Below are 23,639 nucleotides of genomic sequence, written 5' to 3'. Positions count from 1 at the left end.
TCCTGAGAGATCTCAGTGGAGGTCTTCATGGAGACACTCAGCAATTCTCTCCTGAAGGTTTCTGGGGATGGCTGCCTTGTTTTTTCCTCTGCAGTAGGATACTTTTCCCTGCCACTCTGCAATGAGTTTGTCTGGCACCATTGCAGTAAACTGACTAGTGACATACGGGCCTGGGCAGCTTCAGGACACCAGTAGCAGCTATGCTTTTTGTGCCTTTGTCATTCTCAAGAATGAATATCAGCAAATCCACCACTGCCTGTGGAAAATAGTGCCAATATTCAGTGCCATTGCCCTATACTCACACCCATGGAATAAGGACCAAAAACTTATTATTTCATGCAGCTGAATTTTCCCCCCTCCCCCTGGTCATATTCACCATGGCTGGGGCTGGAGGGCGGTGCTGTGCCGAGACACTCCAAAGCTGAAGGGTCAGTAAACATTCCTTATTAAGAGTTTTTATCAGAATGAGGGAAGGAAGTTTTGAAACTTGCCTTTTTGTTGTGACTGTGTAGCCAGTGATACATGTCTGTTTTATATGTAGCTTCTGCTATTGTGGCCTTTAGGGGTGCCCCCTCCAGGCCCACAGAACATCTCACCCTGATAGGGAGGAGAAAGAAGACTGGGGAAGACCTGTTTAGTGAGATCTTATAAGCCAGTGCTGCATTGGACTGTGAAGAGAGGGCCAGTGTGGCAGATGGCACAGAGAAGGAGAGAGCAGACAGGAGGAAATCCCAACAGGAAAAGGAGAGGGAGATGCACAGGGACATAATGGCTCTCCTCAGGCAGCAAACCCAAATGCTGCAGACCCTGGTTGACCTGCAAGTCTCCAAATCTCAGACTCCCCACCCTGTGCAGTCCTTAGAGAACTCCATGGTAACCGCTCCCTATATCTCCCAGCATATCACATGGCATCTCATGCTGCATCCTATCCCTACCACTCCATGCCAGGGGATAGCAAGGAAAACTGCAATTTCACATACACTAATCATGGTTCTCAGGGGTTAGTGTTTGTGAAGTCACAAGGGACTGTGTGAACTGAAAGCAACAGAAATGTTTGAAATTGGAAAGGCAGCAAAGTTGTATTCTGTTAATTTATGTTTTCAAGATTGTATTGCATTGCTTGTTGTGAAAAAATACATTGTTTTTCTGCATTATTTTTGACACTCAATAAATTTCTATTTTTGGAGAATAAACTTTATCATCTTTAGTAGTTCTCAGCACACACTGAAGAATGCCTATTGGTATTCAAAGCACATGACACTTGTAAATGTACAGCAAGCACCACAGATTTCCTAGCAGCAGCCAAAGCTTACTCCTGGGGGAGTTCTGTGCAAGTGCAGAATTAATGCCCCCTGCAGATTCCTTGCCCCAGGCGGAATAATTGATTCTGATGGAGAGGCAAAGGGAAGCTGTGAGAGGGGTCATGCTGCAATTACATCTTTCACCCACCCGCCTGATGTGGCACCAGAAGAGAGGGCAGCTGGCTCAAGGGTGGGATCAGTTAGCTGTGGAAGAGAGGGGTGTGACAGTGCTGGTTCTGGCGGGACCCAACTGAGAGTGCCAATTCAGGACAAATTGCTAAAACAGGGCAGTCGCAGCCCAAGGCTGGGGTTTTTCCACCTCTAAGGCAAACCAAACCAGCCAGACAAAGAAGACTTTGGTCTCACCCCACTGGCTAACCACAAGTCACACAAGTAATTCCCTTAGACACTCCAGTTTCCCAGTATCACCACCAGTGCCACTTGTTATGGGGACAAATGGTTATGAAAACCAATACCCCAGTAAAAGAAAAAAGGCTTGCTCGATCCCAAAGGACCAAGCCCCAGACCCAGGTCAATATACAAATCAGATCTTACCCACAAATCACGCTGTTGCCAATCCTTTAGAATCTAAAGGTTTATTCATAAAAGGAAAAAGAGATAGATGAGAGCTAGAATTGGTTAAATGGAATCAATTACATACAGTAATGGCAAAGTTCTTGGTTCAGGCTTGTAGCAGTGATGAAATAAACTGCAGGTCCAAAATCAAGTCTCTGGAATACATCCCTAGCTGGGATAGGTCATCAGTCCTTTGTTCAGAGCTTCAGTTTGTAGCAAAGTCCCTCCAGAGATAAGAAGCAGGATTGAAGACAAGATGGAGACGAGGCATCAGCCTTTTATAGTCTTTTCCAGACCTCTTTGTTCTTACTGTGGAAAATTACAGCAAAATGGAGTCTGGAGTCACATGGGCAAGTTCCTGCATACTTTGCTGAGTTACAAGGTGTACCTGCCTTTCTCAATGGGTCAGTTGTATAGCTGATGGTCCTTAATGGGCCATCAAGCATGCTAGGCAGAACTAACACCAACTTGTCTGGGATATCTCCCAGAAGCATAGCATAAGTTTGAAATACAGACGGTATAGAGCCAATATTCATAACTTCAACTACAAAATTGATACACCCATATAGACAGCATAATCACAACCAGTAAACCATAATCTTGTCTTAGACACCTCATTTGACCCCCTTTATACAAGATTTGGTGCCACTACAGGACTTTGGTTGCTATCATGTTCTATATGGTCCCAGATTATATCAATAATGTCACAAAGGGGCAGAGGCTTCCTTCATTACAGGGCTCTGCCCACAGGGCCAGGTGAGGAGGCATGGGATATGGGGGTAGTGGGGGACACTGTGCAGGGCACACAGGGCTGCTGGGGGTATCTCACAGATGGGGGTTCAGAAGGGTTGGTGGGGGGCAGATGGGGGTGTAAGCACAGGAGCTAGTAGAGTGACAACATTGAGGCAGGAGCTGAATGGGAGTAGTGGTGCAGGGAAACAAGGGCAGCTATGCCTGGCTGAGTGAGGGTGCAGGGACACATGGGGACAGGGGCGTGAGGGTGGAGAGACATATTGGGACGTGAAGATATGCCTGGCTGAATGGGGAGTGGGGGTACAGGGACACAGGGGCAGGTGTGCCTGACTGAATGAGAGAAGCTAGGGATCAGCCAGGGTCTTGATAGAGGAAGCTCCCTAACAACCCCTCCCCACCCAATAAAACCCCTGCTCCATACTTTCCCACCCACACCCAACAACCCTCTAGGTTCACTCCCAGGCTCCTCCCCAGGAATTACTTCCCTCTTCCTCAGCTCCTCTGTTACTCCTGACTCCTTCAAGCCTTTGCACTGCTTCTGAGGGGTGTGGGAAATAAATTTCTGTGTTGTAGTTTAAATGAATTATTACTCAAAGCTCTGTGTTAATATGTCTAGTAAGGAATCTGTTTGTCTAAAACCATTTCCTGAATCTTTTTTGTTTGTTACAGACATACTTGTTGACAGGTATTTTGAAATAAATTACCAACATAATTGAGACTGGAGTGATTTATATTTTGTTGTTTTGACAAATAAAATTTGCAGAATTTTAAAATGTTGTGTGTAAAGTCTTTTAATTTTTTGGTGCAGAATTCCCTTAGGAGTAAGTTGAGCTCTAGTAGTGGCCCTTTTGTCTGTCTGTTCAAACTCAGCAAACAGCCATTGCATCCCCACTCTGGTGCCAGGTTTTCCTCCTTTGTCTTTCAGATATGTAGGGCCAAACAGGCAGCTATAACCATTGGGATATTTTTCTCCCTGGGATCCATCAAATGCACATTAATCTGTTATTCTGCACCTGCTGAGCCGATAACTGAATCTTTTTTCTTGGTGATGTCAAAGTGGCCTGTGTATGGCTTCATGAGATGGGGAAGTCTGAGGCCCACAGAATCAGTAGTGGCATTTCAGTATCACCAATGGTAATCTGCTGGTTGGGAAGAATGTTCCTGTTTGCAGCTTTCTGACCAGTCCTGTGTTCTTAAAAATGCGAGCCTCATGCACCTTCCCTGACTAGCCAACATTGATATCAGTGAGGCGTTCCTTTTGATCCAGCAACACTTGCATTACCTTAGGAAAATAGCCCTTTCTGTGATGATACTCTGTGACAAAGTAGACTGGTGCCAAAATAGGGATGTGTGTATGTCATCTTATCACCCACTGTAGTTCAGGAGCTCCAAATCCATCTACTATGTCCTTATGTTTCCCAGAGTCACAGGCCTGCAGAGCAGGACACAGTTAATGTCCTACGCACTTGCATGATGATGGCTCCCACTGTGGATTTTCCAAAATTATTTCCATTTCCAGCTTCCCAAGTGCGATCGCTACTCTCTTTGCTGTCAGTGCAGCTATCATTCTGGAGTCCCTATGCTGGACAGTTGAAGTGAGCTTAGCACATAGATCCAGGAATGTGGCTATTTGCATCTGAAAGTTTCGGAGCCGTTGTTCGTCTCAAATCTGTATTATGTGATCCCACCGGTTAGTGCTCGTTTCTCAAGTCCAGAAGCAGTGCTCCACCATCTCTGCAGTTGCTCGGTGAACGGCACCAACAACCTTAAATTGTTTTGCGTTATGTCCCTCAGCAGACTGTCCTTGGGGAAATCACCATGTTGTGGTACATCCTCTAGGCCTCCATGTGCAAGAGGTTCAAGTGTCCTGTATTGGCAACATTCATGAGAATAGTGTAGAGCTCTGCAGGCTCCATGCTTATGTCAGAGATGGCGAACAGCAAAAAAAATGCTGTGTGGGTTAGTGAGATTTTAAAATAAGGTGCGAAAATTATGGGAGATGGATGGTACTATGGGATGGAGAATGTTGCATATTGGGAACTTGATCTCTAGCTCCCAGAGTTCTCTGGGTGAGTCATTTCTATCCCATAACACATGGCAAAAAATTCCCAAAAGGCATCGCACCAGATGGCAGTGCAGGACACACTGGGATACCTCCTTTTTGGTGCACCAATTTTGCATCGTCATAAGCACTCCTTGCAAGTACGTGCTGTGCTGACGCAAGTAGCCGAGTATGCATGCACACGAGTGTCATACTAATTCTGGCAGCTGTACACCGATATAAATTGTGGGGATAAAAGTTTGTAGTGTAAACATGGTCCTAAGGTACTACAGTAAGAACAATATTAAAAAGATCCATAAAGAAATTAATAGTTCTGTATTCAATACAGGTCTTGTGGAAAAAGTAGCATATGAGCATATAATTAAAGACTGTATCATAATGTATATGCACATGGGGGCTGTATTAAGATTGCACCAGGAACCTTAATTCTGGCATTTCCTAGCTTGAGTGCTTGACTTTGAATCCTTAGCATTTTTTTAACAAAGATTTTCGGACATAATTATAGAAATTAAACTACTTGAAATAGTCACTGGGGTTTCTAGCCTGACGGACAATGTTTCACTTTTTACTGAAAAAGAAAATAGTTTATTTTTGCTGAAGTAACGAGACAAAACCAAGAGAAATTTAAAGAAGCTATGCTATGCTTACGCCTGCAGAAATTTTCAAATGTTTTACATACCAGGAGCCAAATTTTAAATCACAGCCTTCTATTTTTCTTGAATTAGAGGCTGAATTGAAACTGGTCCAAAACATAAACGTGCTACTTTTGTATTTTATGGCACTTCTTATCAGGCTTAATAGTAACTGAAAATGTGTTTCTACAAAGGCATTCCCTTCCCTGTTGCCTTTCTCTTCCTCATTAATCCTGCAGTGAAAATATAATGCTGAACTTCCCTTTTATAACATCAGGCTGTGAAGTCAAATGCAGGATTATGATCAAGAATGAGTGAAGACTGGTCTGTAAGAGAAACGTGTGTCCTGTCTAGATCTACTGTACATTCAGTCACAGAATGACAGGCCAAGTAAATGTGTGTGCATAAAGCAGTGTTCTCGTATGAAATTTTCTCCGTAAAGAAGGATTTCCATATATTTATTTGTCAGTGTGTAACATTCCGACTGTAGCATTGCAGTGAAGAGTAGGAAAACTGGTTTATGGAAATATTGGATGTGGGTTGTCAGGAAGATTGACAGATCAATAACTACTGCCCTTCAGTACAATGCAGAAACACTTTTCCTTTGTAATTCTTATTAATCACTTTCTGTGCTATAATATAAGCTCCATATTTCACAGTGTAGGACTTTTTTTCTTTGTTCTTTTGATTGCTCGTGTTCACAGGAAAATGTACTTGTTTTTTGTTTGTCTTTTTACAGCTTGGCACGGCAATTGGCTTCTTGTTACCACCAGTTTTGGTTCCAAACACAGTTGATGATATTGATCTAATGGGGCATAATATCAGCATCATGTTCTATGGAACAGCAGCAGTATCCACACTTTTATTCTTATTAACAGGAGTTGGTAAGTGAAACATTTCGTATAGTGACTGTGTGAGCAGAGCAATCTAATAGTGACTCTAAATTCCATGACCTTTAGCTTTTAGAAAAAATTGCAAACCCCGCCTCTCTGACTTAGCTTTCCTTGGAATACACTTATCAGTGTGTCACACCATACATCTGCTTTCTGTCGAGATACTCTTAGCAAGTGGTGAATTAAATTTGCTTGTTTTTTGTTCTTGGGAGGTACTGCTTATAACGGTAAGGGCTGTATAAGTAGATAGGTTGAATTCATGTGCAAGTTTTGTTTGGCTAAAATAGTGTTTGCCTGCGTTTAACCATGCTATGCCATGTTGCGTGTTGGCCCTGAGCTGTAGAAAAAGACCTGAATAGACTTAGGCCTAGTCTGCACTAAAAAAGGTTTGCAGGAATAGCTGTATCGGCAAACTCTCCTAGTATAGATGCAGTTTATACCAAACAGTGCTTTTGTCAGAATAGCGAATACCAGTTCCCCATAATTATATGAGCTGTACCCACAAAAGCCCTTTTTTTTTTGGCCAGTATAACTGCATCTAAGCTAGAGCTTTTGCTGGTATAAAACGTTATTTAAAAAGAAAAATCACAACCCTAACTGATTTCAGAGTAGCAGCCGTGTTAGTCTGTATCCGCAAAAAGAACAGGAGTACTTGTGGCACCTTAGAGACTAACAAATTTATTTGAGCATACGCTTTCGTGGGCTACATCCCACTTCTTCAGATGCATAGAATGGAACATATATATAGCCCATGAAAGCTTATGCTCAAATAAATTTGTTAGTCTCTAAGGTGCCACAAGTAACCCTAACTGATGTTACAACACCAGAAGATGTTTTAAGAGTAGACTTCGCCTCAGATTCCTGTTTTAACTTTAAACCAGTTGAAATGCCATTGGAGCAAAAAAATGGAGAATAAGCTTCTATAAATTGTACACTGATAATACTTGAGGTGGTTTCTGCATGTTACCTCTTGTGGGTTGTGCTCCAAGGTGCTGCTGAGCTTTGGGAACTTGCTCAAAAAGCAGTGGGCATTGGGATTGCACAAGCATCCCCTCAAGGCACTGAATGTTCACAGGTGAGATTGTAAGAGCCTGGCCCCAGTTGCTTCAGTTTCTTCCTTTTCTTTGGCTAGCTGCAGGTGTAGCAATGCAAAGCTCCCTCAGTTTTGCTTCAGAGCAGAGATCGATGGAAACACATTTAGAGATGTGTTCTTGTTGGGACTGGAGCAGAATCCTCCCATTCTGTGGATTTGTATGTACATTGGTGATCAGACAGGACAAGGCCTGTGTCATTCTGATCCCTCCTGTTTGGGCCAAGTAGTAGAGGTATGTGCATCTTCTGGATCTGTCATGGTTGTCTTCGGTGTGTTCAGAATGCCTAGCCCAGGAAGACAGCCTTGTTCTGCATCCCCAGGCCAAAGTCTCTTCATCTTGCAGCTTGGATTATGAGACATCAGCTTCTGATCTAGCGTGTCCAGTAAAGTTGCATAAAATCCTCCAGTGTTACTACCAGGTATGGAAAAGGTTATCTCTGTTGGCAGCAGATAACATGTCTTCATGCTCTGCTCCCTCTTAGTCTATTTTTGGACTTGTTATTATAACTGAAGTCTCTTGATTTTCTGCCATTCCTTCAGTTGACAACTGTAAAATCTTCAGCCATCCCAACACCAGGAGATTCCCTAAATGACTGATGTCGGTTCAAAGAAGTGTTCAGAAAGAGGATCTCAGCTTAATGGTGCCAGAGTTAAGAGTACTCCTTTTGAACCCTGGGGATAGTGTTCTTTATTCTGCTGGTTGCTAGAAACCAGGGCACAGCGGCAGCATCCGCGGCACGCAGACTGTGTGTAGCATGCTAGTGTGCAGCACATTTACACCCCAGCTTGCCAGGCTCTAACCCATCTAGACAAGCCCAAGGTCAGTTACGTCTATGATAAATGAATGAGTTGCAGGCTTTCATAGGTGATATACTCCCTTTGCTTTATTCCACATGGACAAATATGTCCATGTTCCTCATGTATAACGTTTACCTAAAGTTGAGCTTGATTTCCTTCTACACCACATAGTTTATCTCCTGTTTTCTTGATAAAACCTCATCACCTGTCATTGGAAGGAGTTGTGAGGTTTTAGCAGGGCTTGGTTTGCTAAAGCTTCAGGAGGATGGATAGAACATCTAATGTTGTTGTATAAAGCTGGTGAGCTGCTCTTATTTTTTCAGTCTTCGATATTGAATTCACGTTTCTCACTCACAGTCAATGTGAAAGCTGCTGATCAATACTGCAAATTGGTGATTGAGTGTCTAGTGATTACCAAATATCAATGTATGGATTTATCTAACCTGAGGATGACTAAAGTTTAAGGAAGTGGTAGGGGAAAAATACTAATTGAATAGATCAAAGTAATGAGAACTGAATCCTACTAAGATTAAAATGTAAACACTTTCAAGTATTGTTAAATAGCAAGTTAGAAAGGATTTGTGTTTAGACTTTATTTTGTTAGTCTTTATGTGCTTTGTTTTAGTGGTTCCACCTACAGTGAAAAAGGAAAAATGCTAAAGCATCAAATACAGCTGAATGGCACTTGAACAATTATTGACACTGTTTTTATATCCACCGGATATTGAGCTAGTATGGTGTTACTATGTCTTTAGAGATATATACAAAGGTCAGAAAGATTTTAAAGGGTTCATTGGCTTATTTGTATCCAAAAGATCCCTAAAGAAACTCCGGAGCCAATGGTATATTTACAGAAATTCAACTTTTAATACTGTAAATAAAAGAAGTTATACTACAGACTGTTAAGGGTCTGATACAAACCCATACCAAAGCATGTAAATTCAGGTACCACTGAAAGTCTGTTCTTGCCCTATTCCAGGGGTTGGCAATGTTTGGCATGCGGCTCGCCAGGGTAAGCACCCTGGCGGGCTGGGCGAGTTTATTTACCTGCTGATGCGGCAGGTTCGGCCGATTGCAGCAAACATTGCTGACCCCTGCCCAATTCTCTTGTGTTTGTGTATTGTAGAATCTTTAAGGATTGGGGTGAAATTCATCCTTCTGTAGAGGGTCATGAAGACTCTGTGTACCATTTAAGCCCTTTAAAATGGTCCATAAACAGTATAGAGGTCCTTGACAGGTCTTCTGCACAAAGTTGTGATTTTTTTTTCATCTTGTGACCTTATGTCACAAATGTTGTAATACTGAGATATAATGGAGTTAGCATAGCAATGCACTTTCGGCCTTATTACTAAATAAGGGAGCTAGATTGACCCTCATTTTGCCACTGTAAGCAGAACATCTAAATACTTAAGGGCTAGGTGATCTGATTAATGTGATCCTGCTTCATTCCAGAGTGGGTTGATTTTAATCATGATATAAATCAGCAAGCAGAAAACCTTGATTTAAATAATCACTTCTAATCTTGTTTTGCTTTTGTACTTTTTAGTTATTTTCCAAAATAATAGCTGAGTCTCATTGGTTGGTAACAATTGAAATATGTTGATTTGCTATTAAATATAACCCTTACCCTAAGTTTTTGGTACTACCTTTTACTAAACTATATCTATTCACATTTATTTTAGCAATTTTATACTGTAACATATGTTCAGATTTTCTTAATTTTTATATTTTTATGGTGTTAGAAAATGAAGAATGACACATTCCTTGTTTATTAGATGATTTTTGTTTGTTTTTGGTTTTTAACTTGTGATTTGTGGCAAACTGAATTCGAATGGAAATTTAAATTCAGTTAAATGCACAGAAACAGCATTTTAAAATTGTTTTTATTAAACTACTTTTAAATATGCTGGATACATACAAAAACAAGTAAGTTAATCAAAACATGTTTTGCATTCAAACAGATTTATTAATCAAAGGAAGTACTGTCTGTAGATAGTGAATTGAAGTAATTGTTTCTTGTCTGCATGTCCTTCAAGATTTTAGGGCTAGTCGATCTCTGACATCTTGTTTTTATTCAGTCATTGGAAGAGGAAAACAAGCTTTCCTGCTTTTTTCAGCTCCCAGTCAGTTCCTTACCTTTGAATTGACTAGTCATTGAACTGAACTAGTGGAATAAACTGAAATGAAGAAAATATTCTCTCTGCATCTGCAGAAGAAGCTACTTCTGTCAAAAGCTGGTTTAGCACTTCAACAAACGCTGGTTCCAGGTACTTAGCCAGTGACTTCCATCAGTTGAATGGTTTGACTCTAAAACGTAGGCAGCAAATGTACTAATGAAATATTATTTTTTTAACTATTTTAATATATTCTAGTATGTTTAGACCTTAATATAGGTTGTCATAGGTTGTGTTAGCAATGTTAGCCAAAAAGAATATCTCCCATCTAACTAGGGTTCAAAGACGCTTTCAAGGAAGGTCAGCTGACTTCCTCTTTAGTACAAGGACAAGATAGAGCATGAGAAGGAGCAATCAGCAGTTTAAACACTGTTTCTTTTTTGCCAGTCCTCTAATGCAGGGGTTATTTAAGCAGTCTGCAAAAGATTGTTGTTACTATAGAACAGTGGTTTTCAACCTGTGGTCCGTGGATCCCTGGGGTCCGCAGACTATGCCTAAGATTTCCAAAGGGGTCCACATCTCCATTTAAAATTTTTTTGAGGTCTGCAAATGAGAAAAAATTGAAAATCACAGCTTTAGTGTAAGGGGCAACAACACAAATCAGATTTTCTCAAGTTTTGTTCTTCAGTTATCTGTGGGGCCAATCAGAAAGAAGAGAACTGAGTTACTGTAACTTGACAAGTTTCCAGTGAAACAAAATGGTCTCCCTTGAAGTATATCCAGAGTAAAGGACTCTTAGGGCTTATTTACATGAACATTTAGTTCGCAGCAGGCTGGGGTGTGAATATCCTAACCTACCCTGCTGTGGATTAACTGTGCATGTGGACCCTGCTGACCCACCGAATCAGTTCATTAATGCGCTTTAATCTAGTCCCATCTCAAAGAGGACTAGATCAAAGAGTGCTAACGAATTGTTTATGTGCGGAGCAGAGTCCACATGGGCATTTAGTTCACAGCAGGCTATTGTGGGGTAGATTCAGACCCCAGCTACTGAAAACTAATCATTTGTGTAGACAAGCCCTTAATCTTGGTCCTTTACACTCAACCAGGAGGAAAACAAGCTCTTTAAAAAGAAGTTATGGTGGAGGCTTACCAATATTAATGCTTCAGTTTCAGGATTTGAACTGTTGCATCTTCTTTCTGAACTGAAGTTAGCTCAAGGTGTATTTAGGAATGTGCTGATTCACTGGCTTGTTTACTTCTGGGACTCCAACTACAAACTGGACCAGGTCCAAGTAGAGTGGAATATGTTGACGCTGGTGTGGGTAAGCTGTTCGGTCATCTTGAAAAGAGAGAGACATAGTGCTCTGAATAGTGTGCCAATTAATTTATGCCACAGCATGACTTTGGCATTTGTTTGAATTAATTATATTCTAAGTTTTAAGGGCCCAAACATGTGACAGATAAAAAATGTCTCTAGGATATGTTTGTCAGTAGCGCTCCAACCAGAGTGAATGGAGGTGGCATGTTCAGACTGGCTAGCCCTCATTGGAGGATAAAGTCAGAATGGAAGATGTTTGTTTATGCTTTCATAAAAATCTACTTTACAATGTTCCTTAAACCAGAACATTTTGTATTCACATAAAATCCCAAGCCATTACTCAAGGCAAACTGATAAAGATAAGTAGGGTGAAAAATCCTTTTAATGTTGTTCTTTTCTGTTTGTTCTAGTGTTTGATGAAAAGCCTAAATTTCCTCCAAGCCAAGCTCAAGCAGTTCTCCAGGACATTCCTCCTGAAGATTACTCTTATAAACAATCAATAATTAACCTGTTCAGAAATATTCCTTTTGTGCTTTTGCTGATCAGTTATGGTGAGTGTTACCTTCTGTCTTTAGGCTGGTAATAAAGGCGAGATACGTTCCTAGAGTCCATCTGATCTTTGCCATGCCATCACTCATTTAGCAGCTTGAGATCAAAAACTGTGGGTGGCCTGTGGTCTTCTCAAAAACTATGAGCAGAATTCAGTGCATCATGGTACTTTTGGAGGAAGCAGGTAGAGGAAAGGCTGTCATTAGCTCTACTCCTGACATCCTTCACCCACTATAGTAGAAGGACTACTTACACTGTTTGTACTAGCACTTCTGGCATTCAAATTGGGCCTGGAATGACTGAAGCTTAATTGATGTGAAACCTTGACAAATCATAGTCTTTATAGCTGCTAAATGATTGAGAGAGTAGTTCTGAGGGGACAAATGTCACTTAGCATGGTAAATGTCTCTAGTGTAGACACAGCCTGGGAGAGCAAGCCTTGCTGAGGAAAGTAACTTTATTGCTTATTGCTTTGTTTTTCTCTGATGTGTGGAAGACCTAGGGAAACAAACTGTGGGAACAATGAAGCTGTGTACAAAATGCTTTTAAATGCACAAAGCAAACCCACTGAGGAAAACATAAATATATCTTCTCTAATCTCGTTAAGTTATTATCTTAATTATCATTTTTAAGAATAGGTAAAATACATTCAGACATGTGTGATTTTTAATTTTCGTGCCTCCTTTTAAGGAGTAGCTAACATAGACCTCTAAAGTTATCATTCGAATTCTCCTCATCCAGACAGATGGTGGCTTGAATGCTAGCCCTTGAGAGTCTGGGCACAGATTATAGGGGGAGGGTGGGGGCGCTTTAGGATACAGAGAAATCTTTAAAAAAAAAAAAAAGTGCGATAAGTAGACATCGAGCTGGTGACTTACTGAATTTCCTGGTGGGGAACGTAGCTTCTTTAAATGTAAACGTTTGATTATTATTGGCACTTATGATATGGAGGGTACATCATGTTGTTTTTCTATTGCAGGTATGATGACTGGGGCATTTTATTCTGTCTCCACATTATTGAACCAAATGATAGTGACATATTATAAGGTAAGTTTCTCTTGAATCCTTTGCTTTTTCATTTGTATATCTGTAGAGTTAGTGTCCCAGATGTTTTGTAGGCATTTTTGTGTGATCAAGGATTCAGAGTCTCCTTTGTAGTCCCTTAAAATTGCATGCTCCATACAGTTATAGAGGTGATAAGTACTAGTGTTTGTACTTATAACTGTCAAGAGGCCTGAGAGCCTGACTCCTTGAGTGGAAGTGAGTCATTAATAAAAACCATATAAATATTTGTTGAAAGGGAGAAGAAGTGAATGCTGGGAGGATTGGCTTGACACTGGTGGTAGCAGGAATGGTGGGTTCCATTATTTGCGGTTTGTGGCTGGATTACACCAAAACATACAAGTAAGTGAGTGGAGTTGGGATGGGCAGGGGTAGGCGGATGTGCAATTGTGTTAGGGAAAAAAAAAAGTCTTCTATAAAAATGCAAAGATTCAAGTGCACCTTTGTGGAAGGCAGAAGGGAAATGATAAAAAAAAAAAAATCAGTATGTCCATGATTTTTCTTTGTCCTTGAGGGAGTGCCATGACTGAGACTGTGGTAAGAGTCTTAGACTCAATCTCATTGGTTTCTGGCCAGGATGAGGTTTTGGCAAGGTTGGGCTGAGTCCACTATGGTGTTATGTGAATTTGTAGGGATTTCTGTCTATCCCTGTGGCTGGAGAATGCATGCATGATGTTAGCAAAATAGGAAAGGCATCTTGGGTTCCAGCAGTCCCACCGCTCTCCATTTTATCTTGTTCCAGCTTTGACCCAACAAGTCCTTCCTTTGGTGGAGCATACTGGCTTCACCACATTGTCATATTGTAAATTAGGAGCTTAATTTATTAATTCAAATTTTTGCATCCTCTGCTGGATCTTTAAATAAGCACAACACAACCTTTAATCCAGGGCATGTCTGTGCAGCAGAACACTGTTACAGGCTCTGTAGTATGCACATGCTGTGGCATTTAGCAAACACGTACAAGGGAAATAGGGGATATTGATTTTTCAAAACAAGAACTCTCAGTCTTAGAGTGAAGTTCTTATTTCAGTGACTGTTTCTTTATCATAAATTATGTACAATAGCTTTAATAACCCCAGTGGATGGTAATGCAGTAGGATGGTTGCTCTGCTGCATGTGATTGGCTAATAAAACAAGCGTGTGCCTCAGTTGCTCAGTCTGTAATACAATTTGTAAAATGAATAGTTCATTCTAATCAGATTTGGCTTGTTTTTTATCTGACTCTTCACTTTTATTGGAAATAGTGTTCAATTTGGTTGCTTGAGATTTGATGTAGTATAGCATGTAATCCAGTAGTGTCGTTCAGAGAATGCAATAGAGCAGGGAACTACAAAGGGCTTGACGTCATCTTCTGGTGTAACTACTTGTCCTCTGTGAATCTGAGCAAGTCATTCCCCTCCATTGTGGCTTGAATAAAGCAGCCATATAACTAAGGGAATGAGGAGAATGGGGACGGACAGAGCCTCACTGAAATGCATGATATATCTGAGTTGGAATTACCTGAAGCAGATTTTTAAAACTGATATTTCAGTTGTAGCAAAGAGAATATGTAATATTTATATGACTGTTCCATGTTTGACAATATGTATTGTCTTCTCCGGTTTACAATGGGTATTTTCTCTTGGGTTTTGTTTGCAGACAGACTACTTTAATCGTTTACATTCTCTCATTTGTTGGAATGACCATATTTACTTTCACCCTGGACATTGGAAACCTTGTAATAGTGTTTGTGACTGGAGGAGTGCTTGGGTAAGGAATCAAAGGGGAAAGGAAGACAGGTTGTAATTCTAGTTAAAAACTGTATTTAAAGGTATCTAAGGGCTTTTTTTTAAACTAAAAGACTATACCTGTAAAACTCCCTTTCCATACATACAACCTATCTTCTGCTACAGATACAATGGGTGAGTGGACCAAATTCTAGTCTCTGCTGAAGTCAGTAGATTTACTCTCAATTTTCACTGGTGTGATGAAGACCAGATTTAGCTTTCTTATGAGAGCCTGATCCAAAGCCCATTGAAACAAATGAATCTTCCCATTGACTTCAATGGTCATTGGATCAGCCCCCCAAATAAACAAAAGTAGTGGGGTTGGGCATTTGAGCTCACTAATACTACTTGCTAATATGTACAATTTCTATTTTCCTAGCATCCAAAATATGCTAGGCACATCCCAAATGCAGAGGAAGATGCAGTCCTTGCCCCCAAGAGCGTATAATCTAAAAAAACCCCAGAGAGGTGAGGAAAGGGATATATAAGTGAAGCAATTGTGGTGATGATAGGCGTTAAGTCTAAGTTATAATTGTAAAAAGTAAGTACACTGAGTTCCCATCTGCCCTCCATCATTTAGTTCGCCCAATTTCCACAGCAATCCCCAGTTGCAGGTCTAGTGTCTGTACTGATGGTCAATCCCGTTCCTCCGCATAAATGAACAGCTTGGTGACTAAATTGCCTGTTTAAGTCCTGCACTTGCAAGAAATTGGCCTTTTAGTAAAGGGATTTTAGTGAAGAGAGGGTAGAGGCTTTGTGGACCAGCTCCAGAAGGGAGCTCTATATATAGAGGGTGGCATGGAACAAAACACAGAGATGGTTATGGGAGAACATAAGAAAGGCCATACTTGGTCAGACCAAAAGTCCATCTAGCCCAGTATCCAGTGGCCAGTGCCAGGTGCCCCAGAGGGAGTGAACAGAATAGGTAATCATCAAGTGATCCATCCCCTGTCGCCCATTCCCAGCTTCTGGAAAACAGAGGCTAGGGACACCATCCCTGCCCATCCTGGCTAATAGCCACTGATGGACCTATCCTCCATGAATTTATCTTTTTTGAACCGTTATAGTCTTGGCCTTCACAACATCCTATGGCAAGGAGTTCCACAGGTTGACTGCACATTCTGTGAAAAAATACTACTTTTTTTAGTTTTAAACCTGCTGCCTATTATTTACTTTCTCCACACCAGTCATGATTTTATAGACCTCTATCATATCCCCCCTTAGTTGTCTCTTTTCCAAGCTGAAAAGTCCCAGTCTTATTAATCTCTCCTCATATGGCAGCCGTTCCATACCCCTAATAATTTTTGTTGCCCTTTTCTGAACCTTTTCCAATTCCAGTATATCTTTTTTGAGATGGGGCGACCACATCTGCACACAGTATTCAAGATGTGAGCGTACTATGGATTTAGATAGAGGCCATATGATATTTTCTTATTATCTATCTTATGATTCCCAATCTATCTTAACATTTTGTTTACTTTTTGGACTGCAGCTACACATTGAGTGGATGTTTTCAGAGAACTATCCACAATGACTCCAAGATCTCTTTCTTGAGTGTAACAGCTAATTTAGACCCCATCATTTTATATGTATAGTTGGGATTGTGTTTTCCAGTGTTCATTACTTTGCATTTATCAACATTGAATTTCATCTGCCATTTTTGTTGCCCAGTCACCCAATGAGATCCTTTTGTAGCTCTTTGCAGTCTACTTGGGACTTAACTATCTTGATACAAAATTATTCATCTGCAAATTTTGCCACCTCAGTGTTTACCCCTTTTTCCAGATCAATGAGAATAAGACAAACGTGTCAGGACTAGAATCTATGGTGGAAGAATATGAGAATGAAATTGTAAGACAAGGACAGATAACTAGGGAGGGCCAGATTAAGCCCTAAACTATATAAATTCTTGAAATCAAGCACATGACACTGTAACCTGATACTTTAAAATGACGTTTGTTCTGGTTTGTTTTTCATATCCATAACAATGGATTAGAGCCACACTTATGATACTCTTGTCCTTCCCCCTTCAGCTTCTTCATGACAGGTTATCTCCCGCTTGGCTTTGAGTTTGCTGTGGAAATTACATACCCAGAGTCTGAAGGCACTTCATCAGGACTCCTTAATGCTTCAGCACAGGTTATTGCAGGCTTATTCTTGTATATGAGGGTAACATTTAATAAAGCCTCTCTGCCTGAATTTTTGGGGAAACATTCCTACATTTGGCTACTGGCATTTTATTGCGCTCCTATAGTGTTTGTTTATTTACCAGTCTCTAGACTGGTAGATAAACTGCAATACACTGATCTGGATTTTTATAAGCTAAATTAGAAGAGATTTACTAAGTGAGTCTAATAAAATCTGAAATGTTTTATGATGATTGATTACAGATATTTGGGATTTTCTTTACGCTGGTTCAAGGAAAGCTCATAACAGTATATGACCCTCGTGCGGGAAACCTTTTCCTCTGTGCATGGATGTTTGTAGGCATTATTTTAACAGGTAACTAATCACATTTGCTATTTATCTTTATTTATATAGATATTTTTGTTCTTTGTTGTTGAGTCAGTGTCTCCAACAAAGCAATAGAGTTTAAACACACCGTTTTCTTATCTATGGAAAATTATTTCTTGATTAAAGAATCGTTATTCATATTTACTGCATGCATACCTCATTCTAAGGACAACACCGCAACTACATATACAGTCATATTCCTGGCTGCAATTCTACAGTGTCTTCATAAATTTAGAACATTTGACTATCTTCAGTAAACATAAATGAGAAAAACATACATCAGTTTAAATGAGTACATTAAACTGGATTTATTTTTAAATTCAAAGTATGAAAAAACACATTTAAGGTATAGAGATTTTTGGATAGATTTGGTTAAATGGATTTATTGGGCGAAGTTAGTTTTGCCAGCAGTGTCTGTCTGTTTACAAGCCAGAGTGATTATTTAAATATGTGGGGGTTTTTTAGATCCAATCAAATACATTGCTCAGCAAATAACTGCAAATTAGGCTGGAAATAACAAATAAATTGTTAACAATGAGAGTAATAAACCATTTGAACAGCTTACCAAAGGTCATGGTCGATTCTCAATTGACACTGACAATTTTTAAATTAAGATTGGATGTTTTTTCTAAAAGATATACTCTAGGAATTATTTTGGCCTTGTGTGTATGGCCTGTGTTATACAGGAGGTCAGACTAAATGATCACAATGGTCCTTTCTGGCCTATGCAAAACTTCAGGTTTTTTTAATAATTGATTTTAATGTTTTTGGAGTGAATGACTATCTCTAGTAGTTGCCTGGGGTGATCACTCTTCTAGAATAGAATGATCCAATAGTTGTATAAACAGACAGCACAAAGCTTTATTTTGTGAAAAAGAGGTTTCTTTGTATGAACTTGATCTGCCAGTTTGGAGGTGAAACCACAAATTCCTTCCAGCTGCCATAAGAAAAGGGTTGGAATTGCCTAGTTATGGTATTAGCCATCAGTGATGGCAGCTATCTCATTCTCTGGAGATTTGACTGCTAGAGGGGTATTATTACTTACAAAATTATGAGAATAAGGAGTTGGCTAAAATCTGTAAAACTAATCCTCTAGAAATCTAACAAGAGCAACTAATGTATCGTTGGGCTTTGCCCAAACCTGATGGCTCAAGAAAGCTCAAAGTTTTATGTGCCTCATCCCTAGAGTGTTGGATTGCACATATCCACATGTGCACTAGTGTGTGTATTGGGAGATGGGGCTCTTGTGCATATTGGTGTTTGAGCGGGATAAGAGATTTTTGCCTGTAGGTGATACTGACAAGCTTGCAAGGCTGTCTTATAAGATCTCGTGTTATCTGATGCCCTATATATGTGGGGCATAAGCAATTCTACTAGTAATTGTCTTACAAATTACTTATTTTTTTTTAAATGTTTTTAACGGTATGCTATTAATGTGCAAAACATTCATGTCATCTTCTAGCTGGCTTTTGAGAACTGATTAGGCATTCGCTTTTTAATGACTTGTTAAATTTTTGGATGGCATTGGCATTCTTCACATTTATTTTTTGTCTGCAACTTCTTTGTTAAAGGCAAAACCATCAATTATGGAATATAATAAGGAGAAAAACTAACCTTGTTAACCAATTAGAAATACCCACCACTGAGTGTGTGCTTAAGATAAGAACCTTTTGATTATGAGGAATGCTGGATGTCAGTTGGCTAGTGAGGAAATAATGGCATTTTATGTGTATGTGAAAGTTTCCCCTCACTAGCTTGAGTTTGATTCCTTGGCTTATAGACCTTTTTTAAAGGTAAATTATCCAATGAAGAACTAGAAATTTGGTTGTTAAAGCTTTATAGCCTATATACAGTATCAGCTCATAAAAGTGAATAAGCACTGCTTCACTTTTGTAGTAATCCAGAACATTTTTGATACTGTAATAACCCTAGTACTTATATAACGTGGTGCAAAGAAACTGAAGCAAATCACGCTTGTTTTATAGACAGGAGCTTATCTATGCCTTAGATAAAGTGGCTTGCTCAATGTGCCACAACAAGTCAAATTCATGGTTAGAGTGTGGGATTTTTTGATCTCGAGCCTGTGGTTGGTTCACTGGACCACACTTGTAATTTAATGCATTTGAATGTCAAAGCATGTTGCTTTGAAGAGAGGAACTGACTTGCAGGAATCCTACCTGAGAGTGATTCCTGGGATACTGCATCCCACTCACATGCTTTCATTCCCTAGTGGGTGGCTTGATAGCATTCTTCTCTGGTGGTCTGATGTTTAGTAAGAAATCCATGGACATTGTGCACTCTGAGGGAACATGGGAGAGGGGCTGGGGCATGGAAGTAGATGCTTTCCCTCTAGAAATGAAACTGTTCTGTTCTTCTTTCATAAAAGAGATTCTGTACATAAGTCTTCTATTCTGAGGGCCTTCTTCTGTGGGGATTTAGAGACATGCAAACAGTCTGACAAGATTTCATTCTGGGCAGCTCTAACATTCTCAGACTAGAGAAATTACTGTTTGGTTCACAAATTTATACCTGGGACTTACTTCCCGGTACACATGTAAACAGCTGAGTATGTGCCAAAAACGTCAACATTCACCACACCCTTACCGACGGCTTAATGCAGCTAAGAAAATGTCATATGTAAAAACTGTTGTTAAATGACTTCTGTGAGGGGCAAGTTTAAAATTTGTGAATAATATGGGTAGGTGAATAAGTCAGAGTGCAAATAAAGAAATCTCTTTTGAACAAGTGATAAAGTAATTGCCACAACTGTGCCATAGTGGTACAGTCAGTCTCCTGGAATGGTCGCGTTATGGGAAAGTTGGGGGTTATAAATGTTTTTTTTGTTTCAGCCTTAATCAAATCTGATTTGCGGAGACACACTGTAAATTCCGGGATTTTGATCACAGACCTTAAAGCTGTAAGTGATTTAACCTTTTTTATTTTGGTTGTATTATTGCACTTAAATATTTGACTTGTAATTTCATGAGTATTTAACATCAAAATACAATATGTGACTGCTTCCTAATTCAGCTAGAGCAACTGATACACTTCAGGACCTGCCCTCAGTTATCTGATTATTTCTCTATGTGACTGATATGTGTATATCTCTTAGCAGGATTACATGGCTTAGGGTACATGCTGTATATTTGGCATTTCAGTGATATAATGGTCTTCCCTTTAAGTGCGGTCCACGTGTGTCTTAAAGAAAGGCATGGTAGAGTTTCATGCCATGACGAATTTATTGAGTGCGGTTTTGGAGTATCCCAGGGATTGGCAACCTTTGGTACGCGGCCCGTCAGGGAAATCCGCTGGCGGGCCGGGATGGTTTGTTTACCTGCAGAGTCTGCAGGTTCGGCTGATTGCAGCTCCCAATAGCTGTGGTTCGCCGTTTCAGGCCAATGAGGTCTGCGGGAAGTGGCGCGGCGCGGGCTGAGGGCTGTGCTGGCCACTGCTTCCCGCAGCCCCCATTGGCCTGAAATGGAGAACCGCGGCTAGTGGGAGCTGCAATCGGCTGAAACTGCGGACGCTGCAGGTAAACAAACTGTCCCGGCCCACCAGTGGATTTCCCTGACAGGCTGCCAATCCCTGGTGTATCCCTTTGTTCCTTTTGAAGTGAGGGAAGGTTGAGCAATAAGCATTGCTTTAGGTTCTTTAGTAGATCACAAGATGTGTACCCCAGCTGTTAGCTTTGCAATATATTACATAGTCACTAGTTGTTTAAATGAGGGTAAACCATTGAAATCTTTCCATCCTGTAGTTTTCTTGACCTTCAAGGAAATGAAGATGCCTTTGTGAAGTCTTACTGTAACAGCATCTATCACACAGTTTTCTGCCTACTTTAGGTAATTCACATGTACCTATAAGTTACAGCAGGATTTCCTTATTTTCAAGATTCTCCTCTATTGGATTTAAATACACTGGGGATGAGCTGAATGTTAATCTCAGTAAGATCCATGTCAACACCCCATCTGTAATATAGATGGGAAAATTATATAATTTATAGGAGATCTAAATTCCATATGACTTTTAATCAAAAATTGGAGGGGGAAGGGAATCTGTTTTTTATGCCTTTCTATTATCATCTAACAAACTAATTATTCACCAAATCTAGTTTCTAAAACAGTAATATAGTCTAACTGGCTATATGAACTGTAGAATTTAATGATTAGTCTCATTGTTCCCAGGCAAACTGAAGTCAGGGACCGCTTCATTTTTATAACTACTTAATCCCTTAATTCTTTCTGCAGGTACCAGTTGACAGTCCTACAGAACATGAAAAGAATAACACTGTGTTAAAAAAACAGCCAGAATCAGCCATGTGAGGCAGAAGGAAAATACTCTAAAAACGCACAAGTTTCATGTAATAGTGAACTGCACTGATTAGCATAATCACTGGATTTGTATGTATGAGTAGTAAGAATTTTGTTAGAATATTGGTGTGAGAGTCATGCAGTATTACTGAATGAAGATGCACAATTCATTTTGCCTAACGCATAAACGGTTTTAACTTTATATTGAATATTTATCATAGCATTTTTCAAATTTGGTAGTCTCATTGGTAAAGGTTTCTTTGACTGTTGTCCACTCTCCCGAAAGCAGTGCATGCTCAGAACCTCATGGTAAAGAAACTTGCATCTCAAAATATAAATCTCATAACAAATGGCCAGTCAGTTTTTAATGAAGTCAATACATTTGGTTAATTCATTTGCCCAAAGTCACACTTTCCTAATGCACAATCTGTTACTGGGGAGAGATGGACTGAGCAGACATACAACTGAAAGGGATTGATATTTTATCTGTATTTTTAATATAAAAGTGTTGCAAATTTTAAACCAGTCCTCCTGTTTGAGGGATTCTGTCTTTAGCACAATACATAGAGCAAAAAAAAATAAATTTGCAGGCATGAATGTGTCAGTGAGTGAAATGTGAAGCTTTAATTGCCTTGGGGAAAACCACAGTATATGAAACTTGTTGGTACCCCGATACAGGCAAGAGGAAACACTTTCTGCATAAATTCATCATAATACTTACAGGGGAGACTTAATAGTGATCTATTGAATATTGACACTCTTTTACAAAGGTGAAGTGTTCATAGGCAATGGAGTGCTATGACTTGATATACCTCCATAAAATGCTTTGAATGCTACTTTAGATAGCTGATGTGAGATGAGTACATGTTTACAAAAAGATTGTGCCTTTATTGCTGAACGTTGTAAACAAGAGCCTTGGCTCAATCTAAGTTATATCTGTGTTGTCTTACATTGTTGGGGAAATTCCACTGTACATGTTTAAACACCTCCTCTGTGTATTTGCTGACTTAACAGAAAATGTCTTCCATCCTTACCATGTCTCTGCATCATGAACTGTAATGATAGTCTCTTGTTAAATGCTTGTGTTTATCATGTAACTTGCAAATAACTTGCTGAGAAGTAAAACACATTTGTCCTTCAGTCCGTATAGCTTTAAACAAATTGTGAAAGGGAAGTGCTTCACGGCGTCAGTTGGAGCATCTGCTCTTTGTACTGTGGGTCATAAGTAAGGTTGATTTTTGTCACAGTGATCATGAAAATCATGAATTTGAATAAAGTCTGTGAAATCTTGGAAATGGTTGTAAAACATATTTGATTATGCCCCAAGCAGAGTGGCCTTGCGACCTGGTGCACAGAATCACAGTGCTACTCAGGTTTGGCTCATCTGCCTTTCTTTCTCCATTTACAGAGGGGCAGATGGATCATAGCTGATTGGTGCTGTGAGCTAAATGCACTAAGTCACAACAGCTGGAGTTGGGAGCTGCTGCTGTGAGGTGAGCTCACTCTGTAACTCCCCCGGGCCTCGCCTTTCAGCACCCCTCACTGTGCTCTTGCATGTGTTGATGTAACGAAAACAACTTTGTTTGATTAGCTTTCTGTGACTTATCACTTTTGCCCACGCCTCCTCTGTGAAATTTACTGAATATTTCCATTCCCAAGTCATAGTATTGACCATAAATATAAAGGGGAATTAGGTGTTGCAATGCCTAACTAATAGGCACCCTGCTGCCAGTGGAAATAACAGCCCCTGAGTTAATTGCCCAGGCATCCTATGTATTGCATTGGGAGAGTTAGATCCCTAAGAAAGGGATTTTCAGAAGGCAGCAAGCTGAGTGGGAACCCGCGTAAACTAGCCAGGAGTGAAATGCAGAGGAAGGGGGTGGTGCTCAGGGCCC

At 40.1% G+C, this 23,639-nt stretch overlaps 1 protein-coding gene across 1 annotated transcript in view; it reads left to right on the top strand.

The window, feature by feature from the left end:
* FLVCR1 (FLVCR heme transporter 1) overlaps positions 1-23,039 on the top strand; it is a 29,488-nt gene extending 6,449 nt beyond the window's left edge. The window contains exons 2-11 of the mRNA XM_034764517.1: positions 6,064-6,208; positions 11,954-12,094; positions 13,072-13,139; positions 13,393-13,496; positions 14,793-14,903; positions 16,954-17,059; positions 17,311-17,422; positions 20,284-20,351; positions 21,192-21,276; positions 21,682-23,039. Of these exons, the coding sequence (XP_034620408.1) occupies positions 6,064-6,208; positions 11,954-12,094; positions 13,072-13,139; positions 13,393-13,496; positions 14,793-14,903; positions 16,954-17,059; positions 17,311-17,422; positions 20,284-20,351; positions 21,192-21,200 (864 nt within the window). The 3' untranslated portion in view covers positions 21,201-21,276; positions 21,682-23,039. The remainder of the gene's footprint in view (positions 1-6,063; positions 6,209-11,953; positions 12,095-13,071; positions 13,140-13,392; positions 13,497-14,792; positions 14,904-16,953; positions 17,060-17,310; positions 17,423-20,283; positions 20,352-21,191; positions 21,277-21,681) is intronic.
* Positions 23,040-23,639: the final 600 nt, after the last annotated feature.

The sequence above is a fragment of the Trachemys scripta genome, chromosome 3 (assembly GCF_013100865.1).
Source record: "Trachemys scripta elegans isolate TJP31775 chromosome 3, CAS_Tse_1.0, whole genome shotgun sequence".
NCBI lineage: Eukaryota > Metazoa > Chordata > Testudines > Emydidae > Trachemys > Trachemys scripta.
This window is presented reverse-complemented; position numbering and strand designations above follow the sequence as displayed.